The sequence below is a fragment of the Halyomorpha halys genome, unplaced genomic scaffold, assembly GCF_000696795.3.
Source record: "Halyomorpha halys isolate HHAL.00 unplaced genomic scaffold, Hhal_1.1 Scaffold799.1, whole genome shotgun sequence".
NCBI lineage: Eukaryota > Metazoa > Arthropoda > Insecta > Hemiptera > Pentatomidae > Halyomorpha > Halyomorpha halys.
In genome coordinates, this window is record NW_027108683.1 from 428,182 (window position 1) to 455,713 (window position 27,532).

General features: G+C 31.1%; 1 protein-coding gene across 6 annotated transcripts in view; it reads right to left on the reverse strand.

The window, feature by feature from the left end:
* Positions 1 to 27,532, reverse strand: part of LOC106686233 (uncharacterized) — a 111,967-nt gene that overhangs the window by 52,668 nt on the left and 31,767 nt on the right. For 5 of the 6 annotated variants that reach the window (XM_014429418.2, XM_024361666.2, XM_014429417.2 and 2 more), the window contains 9 exons: positions 26,264 to 26,588; positions 19,984 to 20,148; positions 19,653 to 19,763; positions 14,915 to 15,070; positions 10,408 to 10,500; positions 7,835 to 8,002; positions 4,201 to 4,356; positions 3,023 to 3,181; positions 1,573 to 1,692 (listed from right to left, as the gene is read on the reverse strand). In XM_014429418.2, coding sequence (XP_014284904.1) covers positions 1,573 to 1,692; positions 3,023 to 3,181; positions 4,201 to 4,356; positions 7,835 to 8,002; positions 10,408 to 10,500; positions 14,915 to 15,070; positions 19,653 to 19,763; positions 19,984 to 20,148; positions 26,264 to 26,588 — 1,453 coding nt within the window. The remainder of the gene's footprint in view (positions 1 to 1,572; positions 1,693 to 3,022; positions 3,182 to 4,200; positions 4,357 to 7,834; positions 8,003 to 10,407; positions 10,501 to 14,914; positions 15,071 to 19,652; positions 19,764 to 19,983; positions 20,149 to 26,263; positions 26,589 to 27,532) is intronic. The other variant, XM_024361664.2, reaches the window with a different exon arrangement.

Here is a 27,532-nt window from a genome sequence, read left to right on the forward strand (position 1 = left end):
CATCACAACAAGCCACCTGAACAAAGCCGAGAATCAGTGAACGAGATGTGAGGAGACAGCAGCATCCTTGGACCCATCACAGAATCCAGCTAAGCATGAGGCAGCGATCATCAGCTATCGGACGTCAGGATCGTGAGCATCAAACCATTATCTCCTTCCTTTACATGCCCCTTCATGGATTAAATTTTGTTCTGTTAGAAATTATATAGTTGCATTATGTGGTTACAAAAAATGTCTTTCAATTTATTTAATAGAACTCTCCCAACAGGCAATAAAGGGGGGGATTTTATTTTATCCCAGTGGCTTACCTAAATTTGTTGTAATTTTTGTGTTTAATATTTTTAATTTTTTTATTGTTTTTTTTATTACTGAGTTTTGTTGCTAGATGAAGGATTTGCCAAGCTTAGTAATATTAGAAGCTTCGAAGGAAAAAAAAACACAAAATACTTGACAAATAAAATTCTGTAATTCCATTCCTCAGAACACCCGTCAGCTCCTAGTATCCTCTCTCGTCTTCCCCCACTTCAACTACGGATCCTTGGTGTATGGAGGGCTATCTGCAGGACTAGAGTTGAGACTGAAGAGACTCATGAATTGCTTTGTAAGATTTATCTTTGGGTTCCCTAGGCGATCTCAAGTCTCCCGCTGGTATTCCGAGTTGAAGTGGCTCTATCCAACCTCCCGAAGGCAATACCTCCTTGGTGTTTTTCTATTCCAAGTTCTTAAAATCAAAAAACCTACCTATATCTTAGATATCCTCACTCTTCGTTCATCCATCCACTTATTAAACACCAGATCCCATCCGAATGATTTATATATGCCCTCCTATAGAACCTCCTTCTTTAGCAAATCCTTCGTCATACGTGCAACCTCCTTCTGAAATTCTCTTCCCATCTCCATTCCCCAGTCCTCATCAATTCTTTTCTTTAAACAACACCTATTCCTCCATTTATTGAATAACCAAACCTCCGCATCTTTGTAATCAAATAAATAGGCATGTATTGATTAACATTATAAACAGTAGTAAAGCCAATATACCAATGTAATAATCATTCTACTATCTGAAAATTTGTAAACGCTTGCCAGATAAAAATCTCACTATATGAACCATGTATTTATTCTTAGGGGACATATGTCCCAGAATAAAATTATTTTTTCATTTCATTTCAAATATCGATAGCAGACTGGTAACAATGAAAATAATAGACAAAAAAAGAGCCTGTGTTTCAAGAATTCTGCAGCCAAAGTAAGTGCTCTGAGTACATACAGGTGATGATACAAATTTTGATATGGACCAAATTAAACGAATATTGATTAATTGGATGACTAAATCAGTTTTCTTAGCTTAGCTTTAATAGCTGGTGGTATACAAAAATAAAAAATATGTAGCTAAGTATGCTCTAAGTAAACTTAGCTTTGTTAACTCTTTGTCAACTACCGGCATTATAGACAGAAAAGCTAATTGGTGTACTACAGTACATGTCAAAACTTTAAATTATTGTTATTTACTTCTCTATTATATTCAGAAAGCAAACAATTTAAAAATCATTGGTTAAAAGAAACACTACCCACCTTTTTTGTTGTTCTTGAATCCTTGTTCCTTTTATTCTTTGACGTTTGAGAAAAATATTTACTATTGCTTTGGTCCTTGTTTAATTTCTCAGAAGATTTGCTTTTGACTTGGGTTGGAACCTGCAAGTCAGTTTTTAAAATGTTGAATAAAATAACGGAGAAAGTTAAATAATTTTTAAAATTTAACTAATTATAAAACTGTGAGGCAAGCCAGTTTATAATGTGGACTTTATAGTTTTCAAAAAATATAATTTAAAGAGAAACATTAACAAGTACTTCATTCGAAGAAATAACATTTTTTCACACTCAATTGTCTGCTATTTCATAGGTTTTGAAGTACTCTTCAGAAAGTGTGTATACCACTGATCAAAATAAAAGATAATCTAAACCAAGTGGTAACTGGTTTTCTACTGTATGATGGCAGCCAATCTGATAAATTAAAAAAAGATAAGTGTTTTACTGGTATCAAGAGGAGTAGGAAAAAACTTTTTTTGCTCATGTGTTCTATTCATGTAGTGTTGTCACAAGAACATCTCATATCCACCAGAGAAACTTCGAGTTGCAGCCAAATAACTTTTTGACGGATTTTCAGACATCGGAGAGTCAACAGACTTTGGATGTTACCATAGGCCAATGGCTGTAATCGTTCTTTCTCCATCTACTTTGCTCTTCTACCTCTGCTCGTAGATTATTCCGTTCAAGCAGGGAATGTTGATAGTGCTATAAATAACAGTTCTTTCTGCCTATATCAGATAACATTGATGTGGACGACATGTGGTTTCAACGAGACGATGCCACATGCTATGCAGCCCGTGAAACCATTTAATTACTGCATGGGACATTTCCTGGCCTTGTACTCTCACGTTTCAGTGATAAGTATTAGCCCCATAGATTGTGTGATTTAAAATTATTAGATTAATTTTTATGGAATTATTTGAAGTGAAAGGTATATGCCAACAAGCCCACAAGTGCATGTGCATGCATTAACGCTGCATCAATGAAATTCAGCCACATTTATGTAAAATAGTCAAGAAAAATTTCAACAAAAAACTGTATTTGCCAGCAAAGACCTGGAGGCCATCTGCCATTTTTTATTCCTTACATAACCTTATCTTTATGATTCAATAAAAATAATAATTTAAAGAAAAACTGGTTTTTATTTTTTTTTCAAATTTTGTATTAATTTTTGGATACCTTTTAATTCTTCCAATCTTTTATATTTGACTGATCTGGCTACAGCTTAGTTAAGTTTTGTCATAACCCACTTAATAATGAGGGTGCAGTATATTATATTTAAAATATTGTTATTTTTAATCACTTGGTGAATAAAAAATACAGTATTATTGTTAAATCCTATTTGATTAACATTTTAAATAAAACATTAAACTCTAACATATTGATAAACTTTGTCTTAATAAATTTTTGCAACAATAACTTCTAAAGAACTTACATCTTCCGTAAGAATAGATTCCTTTTTTGAAGATCTTTTATTAAGTTTAATTCTTTCAGATGTTTTCATAAATTGGGGAGACTCAGGTTTTTGAGATAGTTTTTTAGATTCAGAAGTTACCTGGGAATCTGCACTTACAACCTCATTTCTTGATAAAGCCTACACAAGGATAAAAACAAACAAAAATTATATTATTAAGATAAAATTGATATATCATATTGTTAATGCCATAATATATCATTACCTTGTAAAAAATTTGTAAATAGTATTAAATAATATAAATAGTAGAGTTGTATAAATGTTTAATTTAGTTACATTTAGTTTTATTTTTATTATTTTAATTAGATTTAGTTATTTGAGAAGAAAAATATGTAATTATATTTATGTGTTATAATGAGTAATAGAGACAGTTGTTAAGGGCTGATAATTGTCGCTAAGACATTGCCTAGCAACGGGCCGACCATCTTCGTTTTTAGTACAGTTCCGGCTAACTAGTGGCCATGATAGCGTCAAAGTAGATCTGTCTGCATTTATAATAGTTTGGAAATTTTGAGAGCATTATCAGACATTACAGTCCAAAACCAGACCTTATCTGCGTTTCGACTTGAATATAAATTTTTGTTAATTAGTCAGCTCGCCTAATACATTAAAATAACTAGACTCTGTCTGCCCTTAATAAGTGCCAGTGTGGGCATCTTGGCTTTTGGGACTTTTCGATTGTTTGTGAGCCATTGCACCATCTTTGGACCAGTTTAAAAGTGTATATTGCAGCGGTGTATTTAGCTACAAAGCTGCAACCTGCACATCTTGGCAGCACTCTTCCTCTGACCTATTGGAGTGGATACACTTTTCATCAAGCGGTATTTATTATATATATATTTATTTGTTTTGTTTTTTGTAAATTAGTTTATTTTCTTCTTCATAATTTATTCAGCTAGTTTTATTTTGTTTAAGGTTTTTTTTATTTTTACTTGTATTCATTGTTTTAGTCATCTTTTGTTTATTTAAGTTTAAGTTTTTAAAATATTTAAATTGACCAAATAAATGTTTAATTCGAACCAGCTAGTTGTTTGTTCTTTTTTAAACCTTCCAACAAAAAGACATAGTTGATTTGAGGTGGCTTTAACACATATCTTAGTCTGAAGAGTTTCATGCTAAAATAGTTTTAATATTCTTACATCAAGAATTGATTCCTTATTTGATAACCTATCATCGTTTGTTAGAGATTTTTCCTTTGTTTTAAAAAATGATGAAGATAAGGCCTGTTTCTTTTGAATTTCAGATTCTGAAACTTGTTGGGGACTTGTATCTTGTATCTGATCATTGAGCAGAACCTGCACAAGAAAAGTGATGCATATAATTACACAATTCTTAATTACAGCATGGTTTTAATATTCCTGTTTTATTAAAAAGAATTCAACACATTTTCATCAAATTTATAGAGTAAACAATGTTTTGATATGATATTTTTAATAAACTTAAAATTTAGGGAAAAAAAATCTAGTTTTGGTAATTTTAATAAAATCTCCTAGTAACTCTACTCACTTCACCCAGCAATGCTCCCATCTCTGTAACCCGTCCAAAAAGTACTCGGTATTTTTATCTGTAAAATTATTTTTCACAAAGATGATTGCCTCTTCATTTTCAGCACAATTTTTAGGGGAAAAAAAGAAGTCGCTTGGGGCTAGATCTGGTGAGTAAGGCAGATGATCAAGCAGTTCAAGCCATAATTTGTGGATTTTCGCAATGGCAACCGCTGAGGTATGAGATGGTGCGTTGTTTTGGTGAAACAAGATTTTCTTTTTCCACAAGTTCTGCCTTCGGCTTGTCAAGTAATGATGTGTAATGGTTTTTCTTTTTTGAAGATAGTAAATTAAAATAACTCCATGACTATCCCAAAAAGCAGTCCCCATCACTTTCCCAGCCGAGAAAACAGTTTTTGCTTTTTTTGGAGCCGGTTCCCCCTTTGCAGTCCAATGTTTGGACTGTATTTTTGTTTTGTGCATATAATTGTGAATCCAAATTTCATCTACAATAAGTAATTAGCGCCAAAACTCGGATTTATTGTGCCTGAACTCTACCAACAGAGTGTTGGAAATGTTTGATCTAACATGAGCAAACGCGGCACCTAACATGCGGACAGCTTTCTCATATCTAAATATTGATTTAATATGTAACAAGCACATTCTTTTGACATGTTCATAACCTCTACTATCTCTCTCATTTTAATTTGGCAGTCATCCAGCACCATTTGCTGAATTTTGGTGATGTTTTCGTAGTTGCAGTTTTTGGACATCCTGAACATTCATTCTTCACGTTCATCCTGACTGTTACATAAACACTGCTTATCTAAAATGGCTTTGGTGGCTAACTGCCAACAGATGAACAATGAAATTCACTTGCTTTTATTTATGAGTGCTGCCATCTTCAAGTTGTGGTTAGAAACTTTTCAGACCACCCTTGTAAAGTACAATCTTTTATGTCAATTTAAAAATTTTCCATGTTAAACACAAAGGTTTGCTTATAAATAGATAACATTTACATTCAATTTAATTTTATTTAAGCATATTATTTAGAATAACAAAAATAAAAATATTTTGCAATAATAAATGTTCAATAGCAGGAAATTTAATATTTTTCAACCTTTATGATTGCTTATATTTCATATTTATTTAACTGAATGGCTTGAAGCTATTTGGTTTTTTGACGTATGAAAAGTCCATTTCCATAGGAAAGGTTATTTAATAATACAAATTTATATAATCGAAACATTTTTATACATTTCCTCATTTTCTATACATTCTCTCCAACATGTTATCAACTTTTCCATACCAGAACTAAAAAATTCAGGGTTTTATGAAGAAATGAAGTTAGAATATACATTTTTGACCTGAGAATCATTTTCAAAAATTTTACCTTTAATGAAGTTGTCCAAACTTCTGAACAGATAGAAGTCTGTTGGAGATAGGTGAATAAGATTGGTGCGGAAGGACTTTGTAACACAGCTTGTTTAGTTTCTTCACTGTCAGCAGCTTGTTTAATTTCTTCACTGTTTGCAGCTTGTTTACTTTCTTCACTGTCTGCAGCTTGTTTACTTTCTTCACTATCTGCAGCTTGTTTACTTTCTTCACTGTTTGCAACACGTATACTATCTTCACTGTTTGCAGCTCGTTTACTTTCTTACTTTTGTTACCGATGTCTGTAACCATATGCAATTCACTTTTCTTCACATGTGATTATCCTTTTTTAGGTTTTTTTTTTTTGCTTAGTAAGCAGTGAATTGCATGTCTCATAATACTTCAGCTGCTGCCGCTCATTCAGTTCATGAAATACCCACAGATCTTTTTTACTTTAGCTATTTGCTAAGGAGTTTCTTCCATAGTAAGCCTAAGTTCGTCGCCAATTGCTGGTGGAGGTCTTCCTCTGCCATTTCATATGAAATGAATGTAACCAAATAAGATTTGGGAAAAGTGCACCTTTGTTTCTCTACAAAATTATTTATTGAGCTAATTTTTCCAACATCATAATTTCAACATATTTACCCATGATATTATGGAATATGAACCATATATAACATTAACTAAAAATTGTAGAATTTTCTGAAATTGCTCAAGTGAAAAATTTACTTCATGTTAGATCTCTCCTCATGTGTTATGATATATATAAACATATACACATACAAGAGAGTTTCCTGGTCCTAAATTAAGAATCTACTATATATATTCTATTTGAACGAAAGACCCAAAACATATGGCTAATTAGCCACACCAGCGCCCCATGTGGCCGAGAAAACAAAAGGACTCACACTCACTAGCGAGCCTTAGCCAGAGGCGGTATTTTTTTTTCTTCACTTCTATGCAAGGAGATGGTAGATGAAGGACATAGAAGATAAGAAACAGGAAGCAGTAAAGCATGGAGTAAATCTACATCTTTCCACATAACTAACACTATCATCATCATCAATAGTCATCAGCATCATTAAACCCCAGTCCAAATTAATTAACTATCTCTAGCAATAAATGTTCTATTTTGGCCACCCTTCATCGCTGTAATAACAATGATAGTTTATATATAATTTTTATTTTATTTCTTGAGACTGGTATTTATTTATTCAATATATCAAATGGTATCCTTGTTAAGTCTCAACACTCTTTATTATATCAACAGTCCAATGTTTCCTCCAACGTTTCGGTTTCCTCAAGGACAATCTTAAATATAAATTTACACCTCCTATCCAAATTTAAAAATGTTTTGCAGGCTGTTCCGCCCGGGTCATTAATCACAAGTCAAAATCACCCTATTAATTAAGTTGTGAAAAAATAAGGTGATATTGACTTATAATTAATGACCTAGGCGGAATAGCCTGCAAAACATTTTTAAATTTGGATAGGAGGTGTAAATTTATATTTAAGATTATCCTTGAGGATGGGCGAAATGTTGGACTGTTGATATAATAAACAGTGTAGAAATTTGACAAAGATACCATTTGATTTATTTAATAAATAGATTTAGTGTTTAACCATTCCCTCTCGTTCAACCAACATCAATAAATAAATTCTCTTTCTGTCACCTTAGTGTTTATTTCATTCAATTAATTTCATACAGTCCTCTACAAATTCAACCAGCAATTCAAAAGTGAAGGAGTGCCTTGAGTTGAAGGCGCACCTCAAACAGAATATAAATAGTTGGATTTTGAAGACCCATCCGTACCTTTCTCAATAATTAAAACTTAGCTTTATTAATTAGATACACTGTTCATAATTACTATTTTTACAGGCTAATTATTTCATGTAATTGCTATTTAGACCATACATCTTTTTTTTCTCTCACAATCTTTTTTGATCTTTTTTTTTTCAATTTTTTTTTTATAACAGCCTCCCCTTTTTCAGACGGAGTAGACACTCTTTTATTCCTCGACATAACTTCAGATAAAATCATTTTTTTGAAATCAGGAGGTGATTGTCGAGCTTGTAAAAGAGTCTGAAAAATAATCAAGAATGAAATATATACAAACTATAGTCATAAAATGATTGTAATAAAAATGGTTTATGGTATAATTAAATCTCACAAAAATCTAAATACAACTAAAGATCTATTATATCACTCCAAGATAACATAACATATTATCAATATTCAACATTTATTTTAACATTTATGTTATCTTAGTCTAGGACAAACTTCTGCTGCATTAGAAAGACTTACTCATTACCGAATGTAGGGAAGATTTGTATTCACAAAAAAATGAAAATAATTGTTGTCATCAGAATTGAAAATTTCACTCACATTTTACATTTTTGACATAAAGGAACAAATTTTGTTCCAAGTCTGTCTGTCTGTCGTTGAATTGATGTAACTCAGATAACACCTACTACTTTTAATCATAATTCAATGAAATTATCGGAGGGTGTATGGGTTTGTACCGCGGTCCAATATCAAATTTCATCAACAACTATCACTTTTGTATACAAAAATATACTTTCATTAACATTTCGAAAAAGGCCAGTTCAATGTGGCCTAAAGTTGGATGAAATTTGGAAATTAGTGTAAGTATGAGCCATTATAAACTAAATAAAGCTGATTGGATGGCTGCTGCACAGAGAAGATTGGCAAAGGTTTTTAGAGGAGGTTCTAATTCAGTAACGGATTGTTGCACTTTTGCTTGAGTCACTAATATTTCGTAAATGACTCATTTGATTAGGACCAAAGTTAGATGAAAGTTGGGGATTAGTGTGAAAAATAATCTAGCAACAATTTTATCAAATTCTATAAATTATTTTCAATGACTACAAAGAAATTTTTTCTTAGACATTCCTATATTTTAAAAAAAGCAAGTCCTATAGATTTAGTTCTCAAGCGAAATTGAAAAATAGATAACTATGAACCCTATGATTGTGTACAGGAATTGTGTGAATTAGTATCTCGACATTCCCTTATCAATCTCATCATATTTCTTCCAATGCTTTTGCTTATGCATGTACAAATATATTTTCCTGGACACACTGATATTGTGCATAATTAGTCTGAAAGTTGAGGATAAGGGTAAAAAATGGTCTTGCAACAATTTGATCGAATTCCATTCAATACTTTCACAAGTGACAAGGCAAAAAGTGTCATCACATAGACTTTATTCTCAAACAACAAATCACACCATTAAAATATAGGTAAATAATTTTACTAACTTATGTAAAAGGTACATATAACAATAAAAAAAACACGTTTTTTAGTATACATTTAAAGGTATATTCTTGGGTTTTGTAATATATAAAAACTCAGTATGTGATCATTACAATCCCAACAGCCCAGATGCTGAATTAATTATACAAAAATTTAAGTAAAATATTAACACATCAGTCAATAAGTTCCCAGTCAAACACATAAATGGCAACACTGTCGACAGACCCACGTGATTTCTAGGGAGTACTTACCTCCAAAAAGTACGTCAAAATTTCATGGCATTCTGACTATTAGTTTATATGTTACCGTCGTTTCAGTGACCTCAGTTTTGTAATTTTCAAGACAATGGATAGAAAAGAATTTAGTGAGTTGATTAAACACTGTTTTTCCATGGGGAAAAATACTGTTGAAGCCAAACAGTGGCTTGCAACTAAGCATTATGAGAACTCTGCACCAGAGAAATCAAATATTATCGACTGGTATACTGAATTTAAATCCTGTTGTACAAGCACTGATGATGCTAAACACTGTGGTCGCCCAAAATCGGCAATTGTTCCAGCAAACATAAAAAATGTCCACAAAATTATGGCATCTGTACTTTGGAATGCCCATGGAATATTGTTCGTGCACTCTCTCTCGAAAAAAAAAACTATCAATAGTGAAAATTACATGGCATTATTGGATCGCTTATTTGCAGAAATCAAGAAAAAAACTGTCCCACATGCAAAAGAAAGAAGTGCTGTTCCACCAGGACAATGTTCCATCTCACAAGTTGAAGAAAACAATATAAAGTATGAATATGAAATGATCATAAGTCTATATAGTTTAGCTATTAATAGCTTATAAATCAAGGTAGCACCCAGCCTTTAGTTGAAGATACGCAACATACAACAGTCTTCAATAAAAACTGATTGAGTTGTTGAGTGCCCCTATTGCTGCTTGCTGGTCTATGAGAGAGCTCAATATACAATTAATATCATTATTAGGTCTACGTATTATAATTTTTTTTTTATTTTAATCCTCAATCCACCAATTAATTTTTCAATGTTCTGCCAGCGTCAGGACTTTGGATGTTCATTTTTATGTCTTTCAATAAAGGATTATGCATTTTTTTAAGTTAAAACTTATGTAGATTTCTGTTTGCAAGTAATCTAAACCAGTTAATTATATACATGTTAAAAGTTCATACCAAACTTTTAATATCTACATACCATACTGTCCCTTTTAATAGAAGATATAGTTGAAGACTGGCTTCTTCTTACAGGACCTCTCTGAGGAGATTCCCCCAAAATCTTTTCATTAACCTGAATGACATAAAGCAAATAAACAGTTTAACTAACAAAAAAAGATGAATGACAAAAACAAAAACTTATTTTTAGGTTAAAAGATAAGACATTCTTATATCAGGAATGTAAGAAACCAATTATTGTAATTATTTATTTAAAAATTTATAAAATTCATACACCAATTTTATATTTAAGGTCAAATAAAATTGGCTTTTGTTCTTTTGCTCAATATTTATATTTAGACAAATTAGAGTTCTACCAATGGGTAGTTTCTCAACATATCTGTATCATACCATTGTGATATTACATCAAATTTACTAGATGCATTGTTCAGTGCTTGAGAGCTTTAGATTTTTGTTGGGGTTTAAGATGGGGGGGCCCTTTCATTATGTTAAAGTTAAAGTCTTAATATACTGACAAAAAAACTACTAGAACCAACACTATCAAGTAGGAACAGGGACAATCAGACCTGATAGAGCTAATCCCTGAGGGTTTCAACCTGTAGACTTTCTAGGGACCTCTGGCCTGTCCTCACTCGGTTACAAGCTCTAGACCAGAGATGTCCAGCTAAACAGGCTAGCAGGTGTGGCATTGAGGGCACCCAAAATGGAGGCCAAGGTGTGGCACTGAGGGCACCCAACATGGAGGCCAAGGTGTGGCACTGAGGGCACCCAACATGGAGGGCAATCAGCTGCCGAACAATCTCAGAACAGATGACAATCTCAATAAGGGGTTCTAATCACTCACACTAAGTAAGAGAGCATCTTTCATCTTTCTACTAAACACAAAATGGTGACCCATCATTATCATCATATCATCTCAGCTACATAACTTCCCAATTATCTAAATTCGGTTAACATGACCAACAATATTATGTATATTTTATTTCCTCCCTCTTTAAAACTTATTTTAATTTATCTTCAATATATTACTTAATTTCTATCTACCATTTTTATTATAACTAAACCTCTTCTGATATGGAGTACTTAAAATCTGATTCAGACATAGCTCCACCAAAAATTGGACTCTGGATTGTCTTATCAAAACATGTATCATTATGTACAGTTGTAAATGTAAATAAATAAATAATAAAAAAATATTTAGACAAATCTATAACTAATTTTAACTGAGACAATTTATTTTAGGCAGGTTTTCTTTTCAATGAAATATTATTTTTAATTTTTTCAAAATGAAAATTATGTCAAAGCAGATTATATAATTTGAAATCTCCATACATGTACAATCCATTGGTTTCATATCAAATTCATAAAAATTCATATTAACATAACTAATATGTTATTTATTAAATAAATCAAAGGTATCCTTACAAAGTCTCACCACTCTTTATTATACCAACAGTCCAATATTTCGGCCTATTCGGCCAGGCTATAGCAACTTCTTCCGTCAATTTAAAAGCCGACAAGCACAACTTATCATTAACATGTTCGCAAATAGTTAATTTATTAAAAAAGTAATTTTTATAATTTTATTTTTTTTTATTATTCATTTTATTTTTTCCGCCCACTTTGCAACATATTGTTTCACTTCTTAAACCTTTTCTTACACATTTGTCATCCCCCTCTTATATACGTTTTCTCTTTTTAATTGTTGTTAAATACCCATGACACTTCCCCATCTTCCGGTACTTCGTCATCCTTGTACATACATATATTTTTAATAGTTTCCAAAAACCATTTGTCATCACCCCCTCACACGCTTTCTTCCTCTAAAAATTTTCTACTTTTTACTTTTTATTTTTTACCCACTCGTAACGTTTCCTCGTAAAAACACTTAGTCATTCTTGTAACAGAGAGTAATGATTTCTAATCATCTGCAGTCTGAAGTTTGATGGTGAAGATATTCCATTCATCACGAAAAGCACAGTTACGATGTGCATTGTATATGTCATCTATAATCGAAATCCAGTCATCAGTGAACATTGTCTGAATTGGTTACTTGCTAAATATTGTAATTTCATCACACTTCATGCCTTTGATAATGTTGTAAATTACTTATAAAGATATGTTTGTCTGTCTGTTTTTGATATTTCTCTTTAATTGTGTTAAAGATTGGTTTATTTTTAATTTTATTTGTTTAATCACTTACTTTCCAATTGGTTCTTTTATTTAGTTAATTTTAACTATAAGTTATTTTATAATTAACATATATTTAACTCTGAGTGAATTATGGAGATATAAGAGATTGGTCATTGTGTATAAATATATCATTGCTATGCGGCATCAATATACATCAACAGTACCAACTGTAGTGGGATTAAGGCCTGGATACAGGCTGATAAGAGCCAGTATTACGAAGTATCAGAGCTGTCTCGGTATTTGGTGCTTTCACCCACCGACTTACGCAACCATTGTTCAATCGTCTTGTGTTTAGGGCATAGTCTTACGATAGACCCTCACCCACCATATTTTTACCAGTTCATCACAATTTGCATGACAGTGGCCCCGTCAGAAGATATATGAGACTTTCACATTTTCTTTCGATATGCATGTATCGAAAACTCTTCAACCTGCCACCTACTGACTTTTGTATTTGATCAAATCTCAAGTTTTCTGTTTTGGTTCTTAACTATTATAATAGTAAAGATTTAATTGTTTATTTATTAAAAGCAAAATATTTTAGTTTTTATAGATACAAATATTTCATTATTTTATAATTCATGTAATAATCATTTTTTATTAATTATTGATTTTTATTTTCAGGTCCTCCATTTATTTAAAACTCGAAGCAGCAATTATTTAATTTACAGAGGAAGAGACTTGTATTTTATTCAAGAAAAACCCCTCGTCCAAACAAATTGTATCAGTCATAATACTCATATCTTTAACAATGCCTTATTAATTATTTTATCACCATCATGTCTGCATCACCTGAGGATATGTCCTTAACTTCAATGTTTTTAAATAATACATTTTACAATATATTACATACATAATGGATTAAAGATGATATTACATTTAGGAATACTAATTTGGACAGAGTGATATTTTCAGTTTTCAGTTCACTTTAAAAATTAAAATTATTATTACAGTATTTCTCAACATATATTTAGGAGTAATTAGAAATACTTTGAATGAATATTATAATGATTTCATCCACCATAAGATTAATTATTATGCAAATTGCATTGAACTACATAGAACAAAAGTTATTATAAAAAAAAAAACTGACATATCAAACTTAAGGCTTTTTTGACATTTCTACTAGTCACTCAGAAGTTTTTCTGAACATTTTACAACATGATAAGTTTTATAACTTGCAGCACATTTAATATTCCTTAGAATAACTAATAACATGGTTTTACTTAAAATACACCAGAATTTAGTTAATGAAGAAAAAATGAAAAAGGTGTTTTTTCTTAGTAGATTTTTTTTTCAGTCAGAAACTTGGATTTTACATGGTAAGGACAATAAATGCAATGTCTCTGAAAATCAATTTTCCTCCACTTCTAGTAAGCCACGTTCCTTTTTTGAACTATCACTACTGGGAGATAGCTAAATATGAAAAATACTTAATTATGAGAGATAGTTGACTGCGGATGACGTACGAGGAGAAGATGGTTGCCGTCGTCCCCCTCTCATTTATATTTCCTCTTTTTAACTGTTGTTAAATACCCATGACACTGCCATCTTGGGGTACTTCGTACTCTCGTAACGTTTCCTCTTTAAAAAAGACTTAGTCATTCTTGTAACAGCTTTTTTAATTCAGAGTTTGGCCGTTATTGGCGCAGTATCCATTAGGCGTTTGATTTTCAAGCTAACAGGTTCGTTTTATTCTTTTTTTCTTTTCATTTCTTTATTTTACCACCCCTTCTTTTCTCTACTTTTCTCCATTTTCCTTACCCACGTTATAAGTTATGTTCACTATATTATTATTAGTGTTTTCAAATTTTTTTTTTTTTAAATTCATTTCTTATCTTAAGGTATACTTTACTTACATTTTGCCTCTTTATCAATTATTATTATTACATATATTTTCTTCCTCTCAATTTTCCTTTTCTTTCCATATTTCAATTTTTAAAATTATTAATAACTAATATGTTCATACTTCTTTGCATTATATAAATTCATTTTTATTTCATTTCCTTAATTATGTTATTTTACCCACTTTTTCAATTATCTATGTATACATTTTATTTCCTGCTTCTCTCATCACTTCATTTTATTAATTCTATTTTGTAAAATTATTCATTTTATGTTATTCTGTTTATACTTTCTTTTTTATTTTCTATACTTACTGTGGTTGTTATCTTGTTCTGTTCTTAGCCCTGAAGAAGGCTAGAAAATAGCCGAAATGTTGGCACAATAAAATAGGTTACACCAACTTATTTGTGTTTCACTTTTTACTGCATCCCCAACCATCTTCTCCTCGTTCGAAAAATACTTATGTTTATATGAAAAAAAATTTTTAATACATTAACTTTTCCCAGAAGTTTATCTCTGGTATAAAGAGGATATTTGTCACTATAGCTTCCACGAGATTTTACACTAAAACTTCCAGGCGATGATCGTTTCTGAGAAGCACTATATCTTCTGTGTTTTTCACCTTCAGTCTCAGTATCAAAAATTACCTAAAATTTAAAAAGAAAAAATCATTTTTCATTTAATAATAATTAATAGAAATAAATAGAAAGAAATTTTGTTCACATTAACCAAGAAAAGAGGGGGCATTTTAACTTATCTAAAAATGTTCTCTGATATAGTCTAACAACATATTGATAAATTTCCAAGATTTTTTTTTTTTTTTTAATTTAAAAAATAAGAGGGAAAGAAAAACAAAATATAGTATTTCAGCATTGACTGTAATAAAATTGTGGAAATAAAATAAAAACCTTACTTGAATATTTAAATGATTATTTAATTGTTGGTAAGTAGTCAAATATTTCTAACACAACAATTTTAACTCGCAATAATTGATGATGAAAAGAAACCATTCGTTATTTTTTAACCAAGGATTGGTTCCTTTGAGGTTGGATCCTATGGCTCAAAAAGGGTAAACAGCTTCATTTATATTGCCTCAGAGGTCAACTCTGGAAATGATAAATCCCAGGACATCAGCAGGAGGAGAGCAACAGTTAACCAGTGTTATTTTGGACTTACAAGGCAATTTAGAAATAAATTCCTTTTCATCCTTAACATGAACTGCCCAATTTTAAGCCGTAGGCCAAAAGCTTGTGTGTACACTAAAATGGAATAAACTTCTCATCTTCAAGAGAAGAATCTTAAAAAGGATTTTAAAATCCTTTTAGAGAAAGCGGTGTTTGAAGGAGTAATGTTTGCCTTTACAAGAATACCTCCCTCAAGAAGTTTGTCAGACTGGGGTGACTGCATTGGGCAGGACGTGTGGCTCAAATAGATCAAGCCAAGACACCAATGTTATTAGAATTATCAATAAATCATAAATGATGTTAAAAAGATTTTAATTGAAGCTGCATATCATCAGATTATCCTTGATCATAGCCAGGTTGGCCAAATTGGTCATACGAAATAAATTAATAAGATTGAAACTACAAGGATCTACTTTATTATTATTCATATAATATCCAGAACATTAATATTAACATTAATTCTCAAACAAAAAAATTAACATTTTTGTTTAAATATACAGTGATATCCATTGATTTCCAATATAGAGTGGATTTTTATATTCGTCACTTAGGTTGGGATGAAAACGATGCGCACCGCATATATTTGAGCAAAGATATGAAGCCCGAAGCCCGCCAACAAGAACCTCTACTGGTTAGCCAGGAAGAAGCAGAAAGTGGCAAAAATTAAGTATGTCAGGTTCAGCGGAAATAGGGTCAGGTTCAGGCAGTCCGATGGCTACCCAGCGGTCAACATAGGCAATACCAGTGACTTGGACATCTTCATTCAGTTGCATTCGGTATCCAAGTCACCACAATATTGTTATCATTTTAATTTTTTTGTAAAAATATTTTATTTATATTTATTTTCAACACTTTAAAAATAGCACTTTCAGAATTTCCTCAACTTCCATCTCTTCTTTTTTTTATAACTCAATCATTATTGACTATTTTTTTCAAATTTCAATGACTCAAGCAACAAATTCCATTCAATTTCTTATTATGGCTAGATTCTATATAATGGTAAAAGTATATAAATATTGTTGTTCTCTATTCCTCAACCTTTATCTTTTTTCTTACTTCTCCATTTACCACCCCACAGTTATGACTAATACCCTCAGTTCCTGTCACGTTAATGCACAACCCCTTATTGCCTACTTTGATGAATTAAAACAGTATTTCCTTGATAATTTTTATTCATTTTATACATCATAACAGCATCTGAAATATGGCTTAAACCCTTTATTCCTTCCTCTCAAGTTCGTATTCCCAATTACGCTTTCTTTTGACAAGACAGATCCGATTGGAGGTGGAGTTTGGTAGTATTTGCATTTTAGTCTCAAGGTCAAAATTCTATTCCAACCCCCTTCTCCTAACATTCCTCATGCACAATACATGTTTGTTGAAATTTCAACCATATCCTCTCCTATGTTATTTGCTGTTGTTCATCGACCTCCCTGAGTTTCACTCGATAACACCTTCAAATCCTCCCTTGTCCAACTCGTTTTTATTTAGTCCAATATTATTGTCACTGGTGATTTTAACATCAACATGCTCTCTCAATCCAGTGATAAATCTTTTCTAACTGATCTAACATTTATCCTCAATCTTTACCTAATTCCTTATTATCCTACATATCACACACAATCCACTGAAACCTGGTTAGACATTTTTATCTGTGACTTTCCAGTAAAAATCCTTTCCTCTTCCCAGTACCTGGTTCCCTTTCTCTCATCTCACTATCTGATCCAAATATCATACAACATACCAGTCAAATCCTTTACTCATAAATTCATATCATACCGTAATTTAGACCTCCTTTACTATGAATCCCTTCAACCTGATCTGGATTCCGTCCAGTCGGACATGGAAAATACTCTGAAATTTATCTCTACCAGAATCCAATAACCTCAGCTCTCTTCCAATAACACCTGACTATCTCAACAACCATTCCACATACCATGCTACTGATCCAATAATCTTTCCTAATATTCTAAATAACACGTTTAATCCTGAAACTTATTTCTTTCCCACATATCTTACGAAGAGCTACTAGCCACAATTCTAAGATCTCATACCAACGATCATGGACCGGAAAACTTTCCTGCTAAGTTGATTAAATCAAAATAAGTAAATAAAGGTTGGTTTCAATCCTTCCTTTCTGATCGCTCCCCACTTTCTGCCCATCAAACCGCAGCCTTTGGTAGATCTTTCCCCATCCCTTCCTCTTCCCTAAGGAATTCTATTCCTTCCTTCATTCGTAGTTTTAATACCCTTCCAATCTTCAAATCCTGTATCTTCGACCACCTTGTGTCCACCTAATTCCGGGAGAATAACAATTGAAAGTTAGAAACAAGGTTTAAATATTTTCTGTATCTAATGTTTCATATTTTCGTTTATACTTGTAAATATGTATAACAGCAGAAATTGTGCATTTCCATTCATTATTTTTAGTTTAATTGTATTTGATTTTTAATCATTGTTTTTTCTTTTTATTTATTCTCAGAAGTTAGTCATCTTATGTTTTATGGTATCACATATGGTTTTATTTTATTTGTTCTAATCTTATTTGATATATTCTTTTAATTATTGTAGTTCATTTTTATATTTTAATTACAAATTCATTATTTTATTATATTTTATGATGTTTTATAGTTTCATTTTTATTTTGTACTTTACTCTAAGGCATTAAAGCCTAATTTTGATGCCTGTATATTATTCTAAAGGGATCAATCCCAGAATAAATAAAGATTATAATTATTATTATTACTTTTTAATAAATAGTTTAGTAAGCCATAAATGTATTTTTATTCTTAATGTTGTTAATTAATCGAATATGAAGCTAACTAATATTTAACTGTTATAACATATGCATTCAAAATAAATGTCATTTAAAACAGCCGACATGACGGTTCTATTTTGAAAGTCAGCGGAGCTGATACAGTGTTGAGTAGGTGGAATCTGAAAATAGTTCTAACTTTCATAATTGTTCTATAATGATGGTATTCAAAAAAAAAAATCAGGAAACAATGAAAGAGAATAATCATCAGTTATCCTTGCAGGGAAACTCGAAATGATTGTACTACGATTGATATTTGTCACTACTATTGAAACTTTCTTAATGGACAAGAGGCAAAAAAGCAATTCCCTTGATTCTGGATTGTATGTCACAGAATTTCCTAGGGAGTTGTCAGTTAAATACGGAGGACCACAAAAATATTATAAAATTTTGTGTGATTTTGTTGTAAGAGGTTCATCAAGGATAAACAATAGAAAAAAATTGAAGATAGAATTATAACCAAAGCATAGGATAAACTCAATGAATGATAATAAGTACTTATGGGTTGATAGTCGCAGTGCATATGAATATCTAGTCTATTATGGATCATAATAGACAGAAATTGGGGTATGGTGTATTACAAAAGGAGATGGAAAGAAAAAATAATTGAACCTAATGTAGACTATTGTGGAAATCTTGAAAGGTGAAACTCTTCAGAGATGAATACTGAATTTAATTGAAAGAAATGATTGACACTGAACTACACAGCAATTTAGAACAAAAAATGAACAGAAGAGTAAGTTAGCCATTGAAGGATGAAAGAAGAAAAATATTTTATATAAAAGTAAGTTAACTTGTAAAATGAATGTTAGCCCAGTAATGGTGAAAGGTCAGTACAAAGCCTGCAAAAATCTAGTAGGCTGTGAAAACATCGATGTTTATGATTTATTAACTTTCTGAAAATGGAACATTATGATTAGAATCTACAAAGCGAACATCGTCAGTAACAGTTAGTTCAATATACATTGCAATTTAATCAAGCTTCACATCGCTAGTAATCTTGAAATTTAATAATAAAATTATTTCCAGTCTTGATTATCTAGAAACCTCATCGCCCTGAAATAAAAGCCAATACTCGTTAAATTACATCAAATTAAATCCCCATATCTATGTTAAATATTTCTTTTTATTTATTTAAACCTTTAACGGATCATCTTAATTATTAGTTAAGAAGATAGAACCATTTATTTAAAAAATTATAAATTTCATAATATTATAATTTATACATACAGGATCAACACGGTAAATGATGGTTATGAAAGGAGGCTTTGAACCCCAAAGTTCAGGTGAAACAACACAATCTGGAGTGTTTCCTTGCCGGAAGTAAAGATCTAGCTTCTTCTGCAATAAAATATAATTTTAATTTATGATTTTGGAATTGTTTGAATATTATTCATATAGTTTGTACTTTGAAACGAATAATCATTTTAATATAATTCTATATTAAAATTTTCTTGGATCAAGGTTAACATTAATATTAGTAATAACATTACTAATATTACAGTCATTTAAAATGTTAATATAAAAATGAATAATATTAATTAATTAACTATGTACATACACAGTACTTGTAATTTGCATCCTCTGCCTCAGTTGGACTCATGTTCTCCTTGACTTTCGCGACATTTGTATGGGAGCATTCCCTTGTATACTTTATCACATATAATCCTAAATTATCATTAGCAGTTTCTCTTGTATCAAACGACTGATATACAACAAATTTAACCTGAAACAAAAATCAACATAATAATCTTAATATATACAATTGCTAATGTAGTAAATCTTTACTAAAAATGGAAAAATCTATTATATTATTTTAATGTTTTCAAATAATTACCTAAATAAAGGAAATCAAGATTTAAAACAATTTTATAATGGTGAATTTTTCAATATGATTGATAGGTCCTGAAGGCATAGTTACAAAAAAACCCATACAATTGTTTACAAGTTGTGTACGAATCGAACAAATGTAAAGAGAAAACTAGTTTGATTAATCAAAATATATCCTCATAATTTGAGTAGCATCTGCAGACCAATGTGATCCAAGTTCGTTTTATAATGATGATACCTCAATAAAGAAATATCTCAATTATGATGAAATAGTCTTAAAGTAACTCGAATTGTCAAATAAATTTGATGTTTAAGTTTCTGCATTGTACAGTACCTTTTGTGTAGAAATTATTTGAAAAAATAAGAAATTGTATCGAATTTTTGGTAATTTACACCTTTGGATCAGAAAATTCTTCAATATAATTAATTTAAAATTAGATTTTATATGAGAATCCCTCAATGAACATATATCTTTCCACTGATAACATTAGAGTTAAATACAGAGGATAACAATAGGAAAAGTTTACTACCAAAAGAAATATCATTCACCATTTAAATATAAATAATCAGATGCAATCCTATAGCCTAAGTTTCGAGTTTTTTCTATCAGAACTTTTTTTTTTCTTTTCAGGAATTTAACTCTTTTTATTATTTCTTTACTCATCATAACACTTCTTTACTCATTAAAACATTTCGGGCTCTTTAGCCCATTATTGATTTCTTACTATTTAATATATATTATGCTATATATTGTAATATGCTCTTTTTTAGTAAATAGTATATTTTGATGTATAAAGGGTTTTTAATATGTTTTATTTTATGTATCATTTTAAGATTGTTAATTTGTTTTGTTTATCCAAAAAACAAGCTAACCAATTTTCATTGTCTATAATAACTTTGTGATTCAAAACAAAACCAAGATGGCGGTATGTATTCTTCAGTCAACAAGTCCGTTAAATCAAGGCCATGTTGAGCAGATTCAAATATCATAAAAACTATTTTAACTCTTCCCAACATAATTGAAAATACAGTAAATTAAAGGAAAAATAGAAATCAAGAAATAGTGCTAAAGAATAATATTCAAAAAGTAAATCAATTGCAAAAGTCCCTAACTGTTGTGCAATAATCGATGTTTACATGGAACATCGAGGCAGGTTTAAGTTTTAAAAGTCATTCATTGTTTGGGCGCGATTGGGGAATGATGTTTCCAGGATGAGGAGGTCCTCATCAATTTCTGTCCAGCAAGGGTGGACATCTTGAAAAAAGGAGGACAACCATGAGTCACACAAGAAGAAAAAGACTCTGAGTTTGGATTGCCTGGTGAGAGGACATCCTTCGGCTGGAAGCGGGAAAGCTTGGAAGCCATTGTTGTGAGAGAGACATAGCTTTTAATAGAAAGAAAGAAAGCCATTTTGACGGTAGGACATAGCATTAGAAAAAAGAAGATTGTGAACTGGGTTAGTTTTGTTATAACTAAATTTAAATACATTTGTAAAAGAAATATTAATTAAATTAAGAGTAATTATTGTAAATGTCTTTTTTCTGATTGCCTAGCAACCCGCCCTGAAATTAAGAGTCTCTTTTATATTATAAAACTTAAATAAAATTCTATTATCCATTTGATATTAAAGTTTTTAAATTTAAACCCTAGCTATCTCCTTTATATTTGAATTTAGTTTAAAAACGATTGAAATTCTTTTTATTTTATTTTAAATAATTTTAAATTATTACAATATATTAGTATTAATATACAATGTAATCTCAATTAAAATATTTTTTTTTTTTATATTTCAAACTGAATATAAGTCCTATTTATTAATCCTTTGTAGAAAGTAAAAACAATTCAGGGCTCAGTGCACTGAAATTTGGATAGATGGATGGGCATAAGGAAAAAAGTACTATTTTAGTATTAACTCATCATTGGTCGCTGCATGAGAATTTCTCTCACGTTAATTGTATTTCGGGTTTGGGAGCTGCTAGAGGGAGACTGTGGTTCCCCTTTTCCTGGAATCTGTAGTTCAGTCACTTTCTTCTATACCTCACCCCCTACACCACTCTAACAGCCCTGAGTAAGCGTCCACCCCTCTTTCCCTTACAATATACCCTTCTCGTGAGACATTATCTCATGGGCAACTAAGGCTGCTACAAAAATATTCAAGTTGTGAGGATTTTTCTCAGGTGCGACAAGTGTATTTAATCCATAAAAATGTTTTTCTCGAGGGAAAACATTAGCAGAACTAGGGAAACGTAGGCTTGAAGAGGCAGGAACTTCATTAGGTATGTACTATTTACTATGAATTATATTTCGATACTATAAGTGTATGTTAGGGTGGTCTTTATGATAAAAATTTGTTTTTTCATGTTTTCACTTCATCGTTGAGCTGTATGAATACTACATTTTTGGCTTATATTCAGGCATTCTAATAAAAAAAGAATTGCTAACAGTGTAAAAGACTGATATGTCATATGGTGTTGCACAAGAGATTTCAACAGACTAATCATTTTTTTTAAGATTAGAGTTATATTTTTATAATACGATATATTTGTATTTTGATTCTTTTTATAACTTTGTCCGTCTAAAATATCATATTATGTTTATTACTAATTTATAATTATGTTGTTGTTTTTTAATTTTTTAAAATTAGTTTGTTCTTGTATTAAAATCAATTTTTTTCATACTTTTTTTACTTATCTTCTACAGTCAAGGTTCCAGTCAAAAAGAACAAAAACAGTTAACTAGAACTTTATCAAGGCTGTTCAAGATGATAGCTTTAGACTTAAAAGAGGAAAGTCTGTAAGGCCATCATCTTGAACGGCCTTGATAAAGCTCTACAAAGTGGGACGAAATGTTGGAAAATAAATATTTGTTAACTGTTTTTGTTCTTTTTAACCGCAACTCTGACCATCTTCTTCATATTTGAAATTATTTATATATACCTATTGTAATAATGAAAAATTAATAATAAAAAATAAAAATGATTTTTATAGTTTAACTTTATTCTCAAACCTTAAGTATTGCTTGGGTTAAAATTAAAAGCTTTAATATTAAATAGATAGTAGAATTTTATTTAAATTGTATAACATTTTAGACTCTTAATCTCAGGGCGGCAATCAGAAACCGTCACTTTTACTACTAACACATAATTAAAACAATATCTCTTTTACAAATGTATTTAATTTTAGGCGGAGCGAAACTAACCAGTTCATATAATCTTCTATGATGACAGATGGTTTTCTTTTTCTTCTTTCTCAACAAACTAACACTTGCTATAAACCATCTTTCAGCAAACAAACATTAACTTTAAACAAAACCTTGGTTCTCTAAAAGTTTTCAACTCACTTCTCATCCACCTAAGTGTGTTGCTTGGCGATCCAAACAAAGAGTCTCCTTTTCTTCATGGGTGACTCTTCGATGTTCTCTTTTTCAAGATGTCCACCCTTGAGCTAGACAAGAGATGATGAGGACCTCCTCATCCAGTAAACATCATTTCCTGCCCGCCCCTAAGCAATGAATAATCTAAAACAAAGTTTTCTTCCTTCCCCTTTTCTCGTTGTTAGTTCTCAACATCACTAATAGCACTACGGTTTTGAGTTTTTTTACTATGATTTCCTCTTTGAATAATTTTCTTTAATACTTATTCTTAATTTCTATTTTTTCTCAAATGTACTGTAATTTCAATTATGATGGGAAGTTAAAATAAAGTTTTAAAAATATTTAAAGCTGCTCAACATGGCCGCGATTCAACGGATTTTTGAAAGGATTCAGGCCGCCATCTTGGCTTTGTTTTGAATAACGTATTTATTGTAGATGATGGAAAATTGGTTAGCTATCTTTTTTGATTTAGCACAACAAATAAACAATATTTAACATTGATACATAAATAAATAACACGACTAAAATCATTTATATATATATAAAAAATAACTATTTTCTCATAAAAGAGGATACTACAATAAATATAAATATAAATATATATTATATATAATTGTTTCAATTAAGACATTTTTTCCAAAATTAATAGAAAGAACGTGATAATGGGCAGAAGAGCCCATAATAATAAAGGGTAAAAGGGTTAGAAGTAATAAAAAGGGTATAAATTCATGAAAGAAAAAGAATAAAGTTTCATTCACCATAATAATTAAGAGCTATAAAAAATAATTTATAAAATCTCAAAACTCCAGAAAAATAAAGAAGAGATATCGATTGAATCTTGAACACCCTTATATATGTGAAAAATATATATTGTGATCTTATTTTTATTTTATGTTATTTCTCTGTATATATAAACTTTGGCCACTTGTAGCTCAGGAAGTTGAGCTCGTTAGAGCTTAAGGTTTGAAGATTCTAAAAATCTTAGTAGACTTGAGGGATTAATCAGCTTACACTGTTTGGGATCCACCACACGGTCCGCCCTAAACAGAGTGAACCTCAAATCGGTAAATCGGTCACACCAACATATTATGTGGTATGCCGTATCATCCTCAGCATTGCAGAATCTGCACAGGAGTGTCTCTGGTAGCTTGAGGTTAAACGTTTATTTAATCTACAGTTTATGGATCCCTGTATTTATCCTAAGAGAATTCCTGTCTGGCCGAAGCAGTTCATCCATCACTTCAGCCCCTACGGGGTTCATCTAGGAAAAGCTTAGCTTGTCACTGTCTTTTGTTAAGCCAATGATGCTTGGCTCTTAACCCATAAGCTGCCTTTATAATCCTTTTCGGGTGACAGGCTTATTGAGTACCCCTGTTGCTGCCTGGCTATTTGTGCAGATTGTAATTCTACCCGAAAGCCCTTTCTCAATAGGAGTAATGGCACAATGATATTAATGCAAGTATTTCTAATTGAAATACTGAGGTATACTTCTCTAGGGAAATAAATATACCTTCTAATGGCTCATTGCCCCGCCAGATGCCAGCTTCTGAGCATTAGGCTGTTAGGGAGCCCTCCGTGTAGCAATTAATGCCATTGTAAGGTTTATGTACTTTTGTTTTATCAATTCTGACACTTAGTTCAGAGCCTTTATATTTGTGGATTTGTGAGTCTGAATGCATGGAAAGCATCCTATCCTCATCCCCTGAAATATCTTCCCATGAACTGTCAGTGTCAGGGCATTGGATCTAGCATACTGTTTAAGAAGCCTATACATGGTGTTCAGAGCTTGTGCTTCAATCTCCAGGTGTAAGGGAGTCAGGCTGAGCACAGGAGTGGTGTTCATAGATCCGGTAATCATCAGATGCACAAGCCTCTGTAGTCTATCAAGTATATTCCTATACGATCCTACTTTGGCTCTGTACCACCATACCAGGGCTGCTATAAGACTATTAGTCTAACGGCTATAATATACAGCCAGTAAACCATTCTAGGTTTAAGCCCCCAATTCTTACCTACAACGTGAATTGCCTGCGGCCATAGGCATTTGAGGGCTTTACTAGCTTTCTCCTGTACATGCTTGTGCTATCATAACTTATGGTCCAGAATAACCCTCAGGTGTTTCACCTCTTTAACTTGGTTTATCTGGATTCCATACAGTTTGGCACTCTAACCTAATTTATTGTATATTGAACTAACTCCATTTTTCCAAGCCAACACCAATTGTAAAGTACTGTAGGCTTTTACAAGTACTTTTTTAAAATATTGCTTACGCCATTTAACTTCAGAACCAGGACCATTAGGACACTTCAGGTCTATACTCTTCAAAACACTGGGCAGAGAACTTACTTCTGCCGACTTAGGCAAAGTTCAAAGCTCAATAACATCGTAGTTCCTCCAAGTACACCCCAATTTTATATATGGAAAATAATACAACATTATGAATATATTTAGAACTGTATAATTGATTTTCAGAGTTAGACTATCACAAACTGAGATATATTTTTAATAGTTAGATTGTTACAAAATGAGAAGAGTAGTTTCAATCACAAAATCTAAAAATAACTGAGTTTTGCTAGAAAAATATTACAGAAAAGAAGAACTATAAAAGAATATTAAATTAAAAAATAATACAAGTTACCTTTGGTATACTGAAAGCTCGTTGAAGATTACACTTGGCCAATTCTTTTAAATCATGGATATGCTGATTAACAAAAGAATAATCATACACATCATTTTCAGAAAACATTTCATAAGCTGATTCCAGATATACTATGTCACATCCTCTATTCATTGACTCCTTAATTAAATTCAAGGCAGGATTAAATACAGTTTCAGGATTGACAAGAACACAAGTAGTTGAAGCTATATCTTTCTTTCGACAATTTACAATATAAAACCGCTCACTGAAGACTTTGACATTGTTCAAATTCAGTAGATCAAAATAGTTTTCGAAACTCGTCTTCCTATAACACTCCAACAATAGCATTTATTAATCAAGTAATTTTTAATTTTCTTACTTTATTTTTAGGTACAATAATCAGCTTTAACTTAAAAATTACACAATGCAAGCTAGAATCAAAATACTGGAAGATTATTGATTGACCGTGTGTATAGATGAATGGAGTATGGTCCGGGTGCAGTAAAAAAAAACTCAAATAGTAGAATTATACTATTTTATTGAGCCAACGTTTCGCCCCACATTGCAGGGCTTCGTCAGGGCTTAAAAAGATACAAACACATAGTTACAAAAGAAAAAAAGAGAAAAAACATATGTGTAAAATAACAGGGGTATAAAATAAAAAATAAATAAAAAAGTAAGATATAATAAGAAAAATTAAAGGTTGTAAATAGCAAATGAAAAGGGTAATAGTAACAGATAGACAAGAGAAGAAATATTAAAGAAAATACAAATAAACAGATGTAAAAAGAAAAAAACACAAATCAAATGATGAGACAGAATGCATACCTGTTTTGACGGCAGTCAAAAAACAAAGTGACCGTTGGTATTGGGAGGAGTGGGGACGGCAGTTATGCCACAATAACGAAAATAATTTGTAAAGTAAACAAAGTAAAAAATTATTTAAATAGGTAAACAGTAAAGTATAAATTAATAGGATACAATGTGTGTAAGTAATTAAGAAACAAAATATACCAAATGAGCGGGGATACAGAATATAAATTAAAAGATAGATACATGAATATAAATGAAACAGGAAGGATAGTGAATATAAGAATAAAAAAAAAATAATAAAAAAAAATGAAAAAAAAATAATAAAAAAAAAAGTGAGAATTTAGAAAAACAAGAATAAAAGATATGACAAGAAAATGGGCTTCTGAAATGTAGAAGAAAAAAAAAGAAGGTATTATGTGGATTTTATTATGTTCAAAATGTTTCGATATGTAAGGG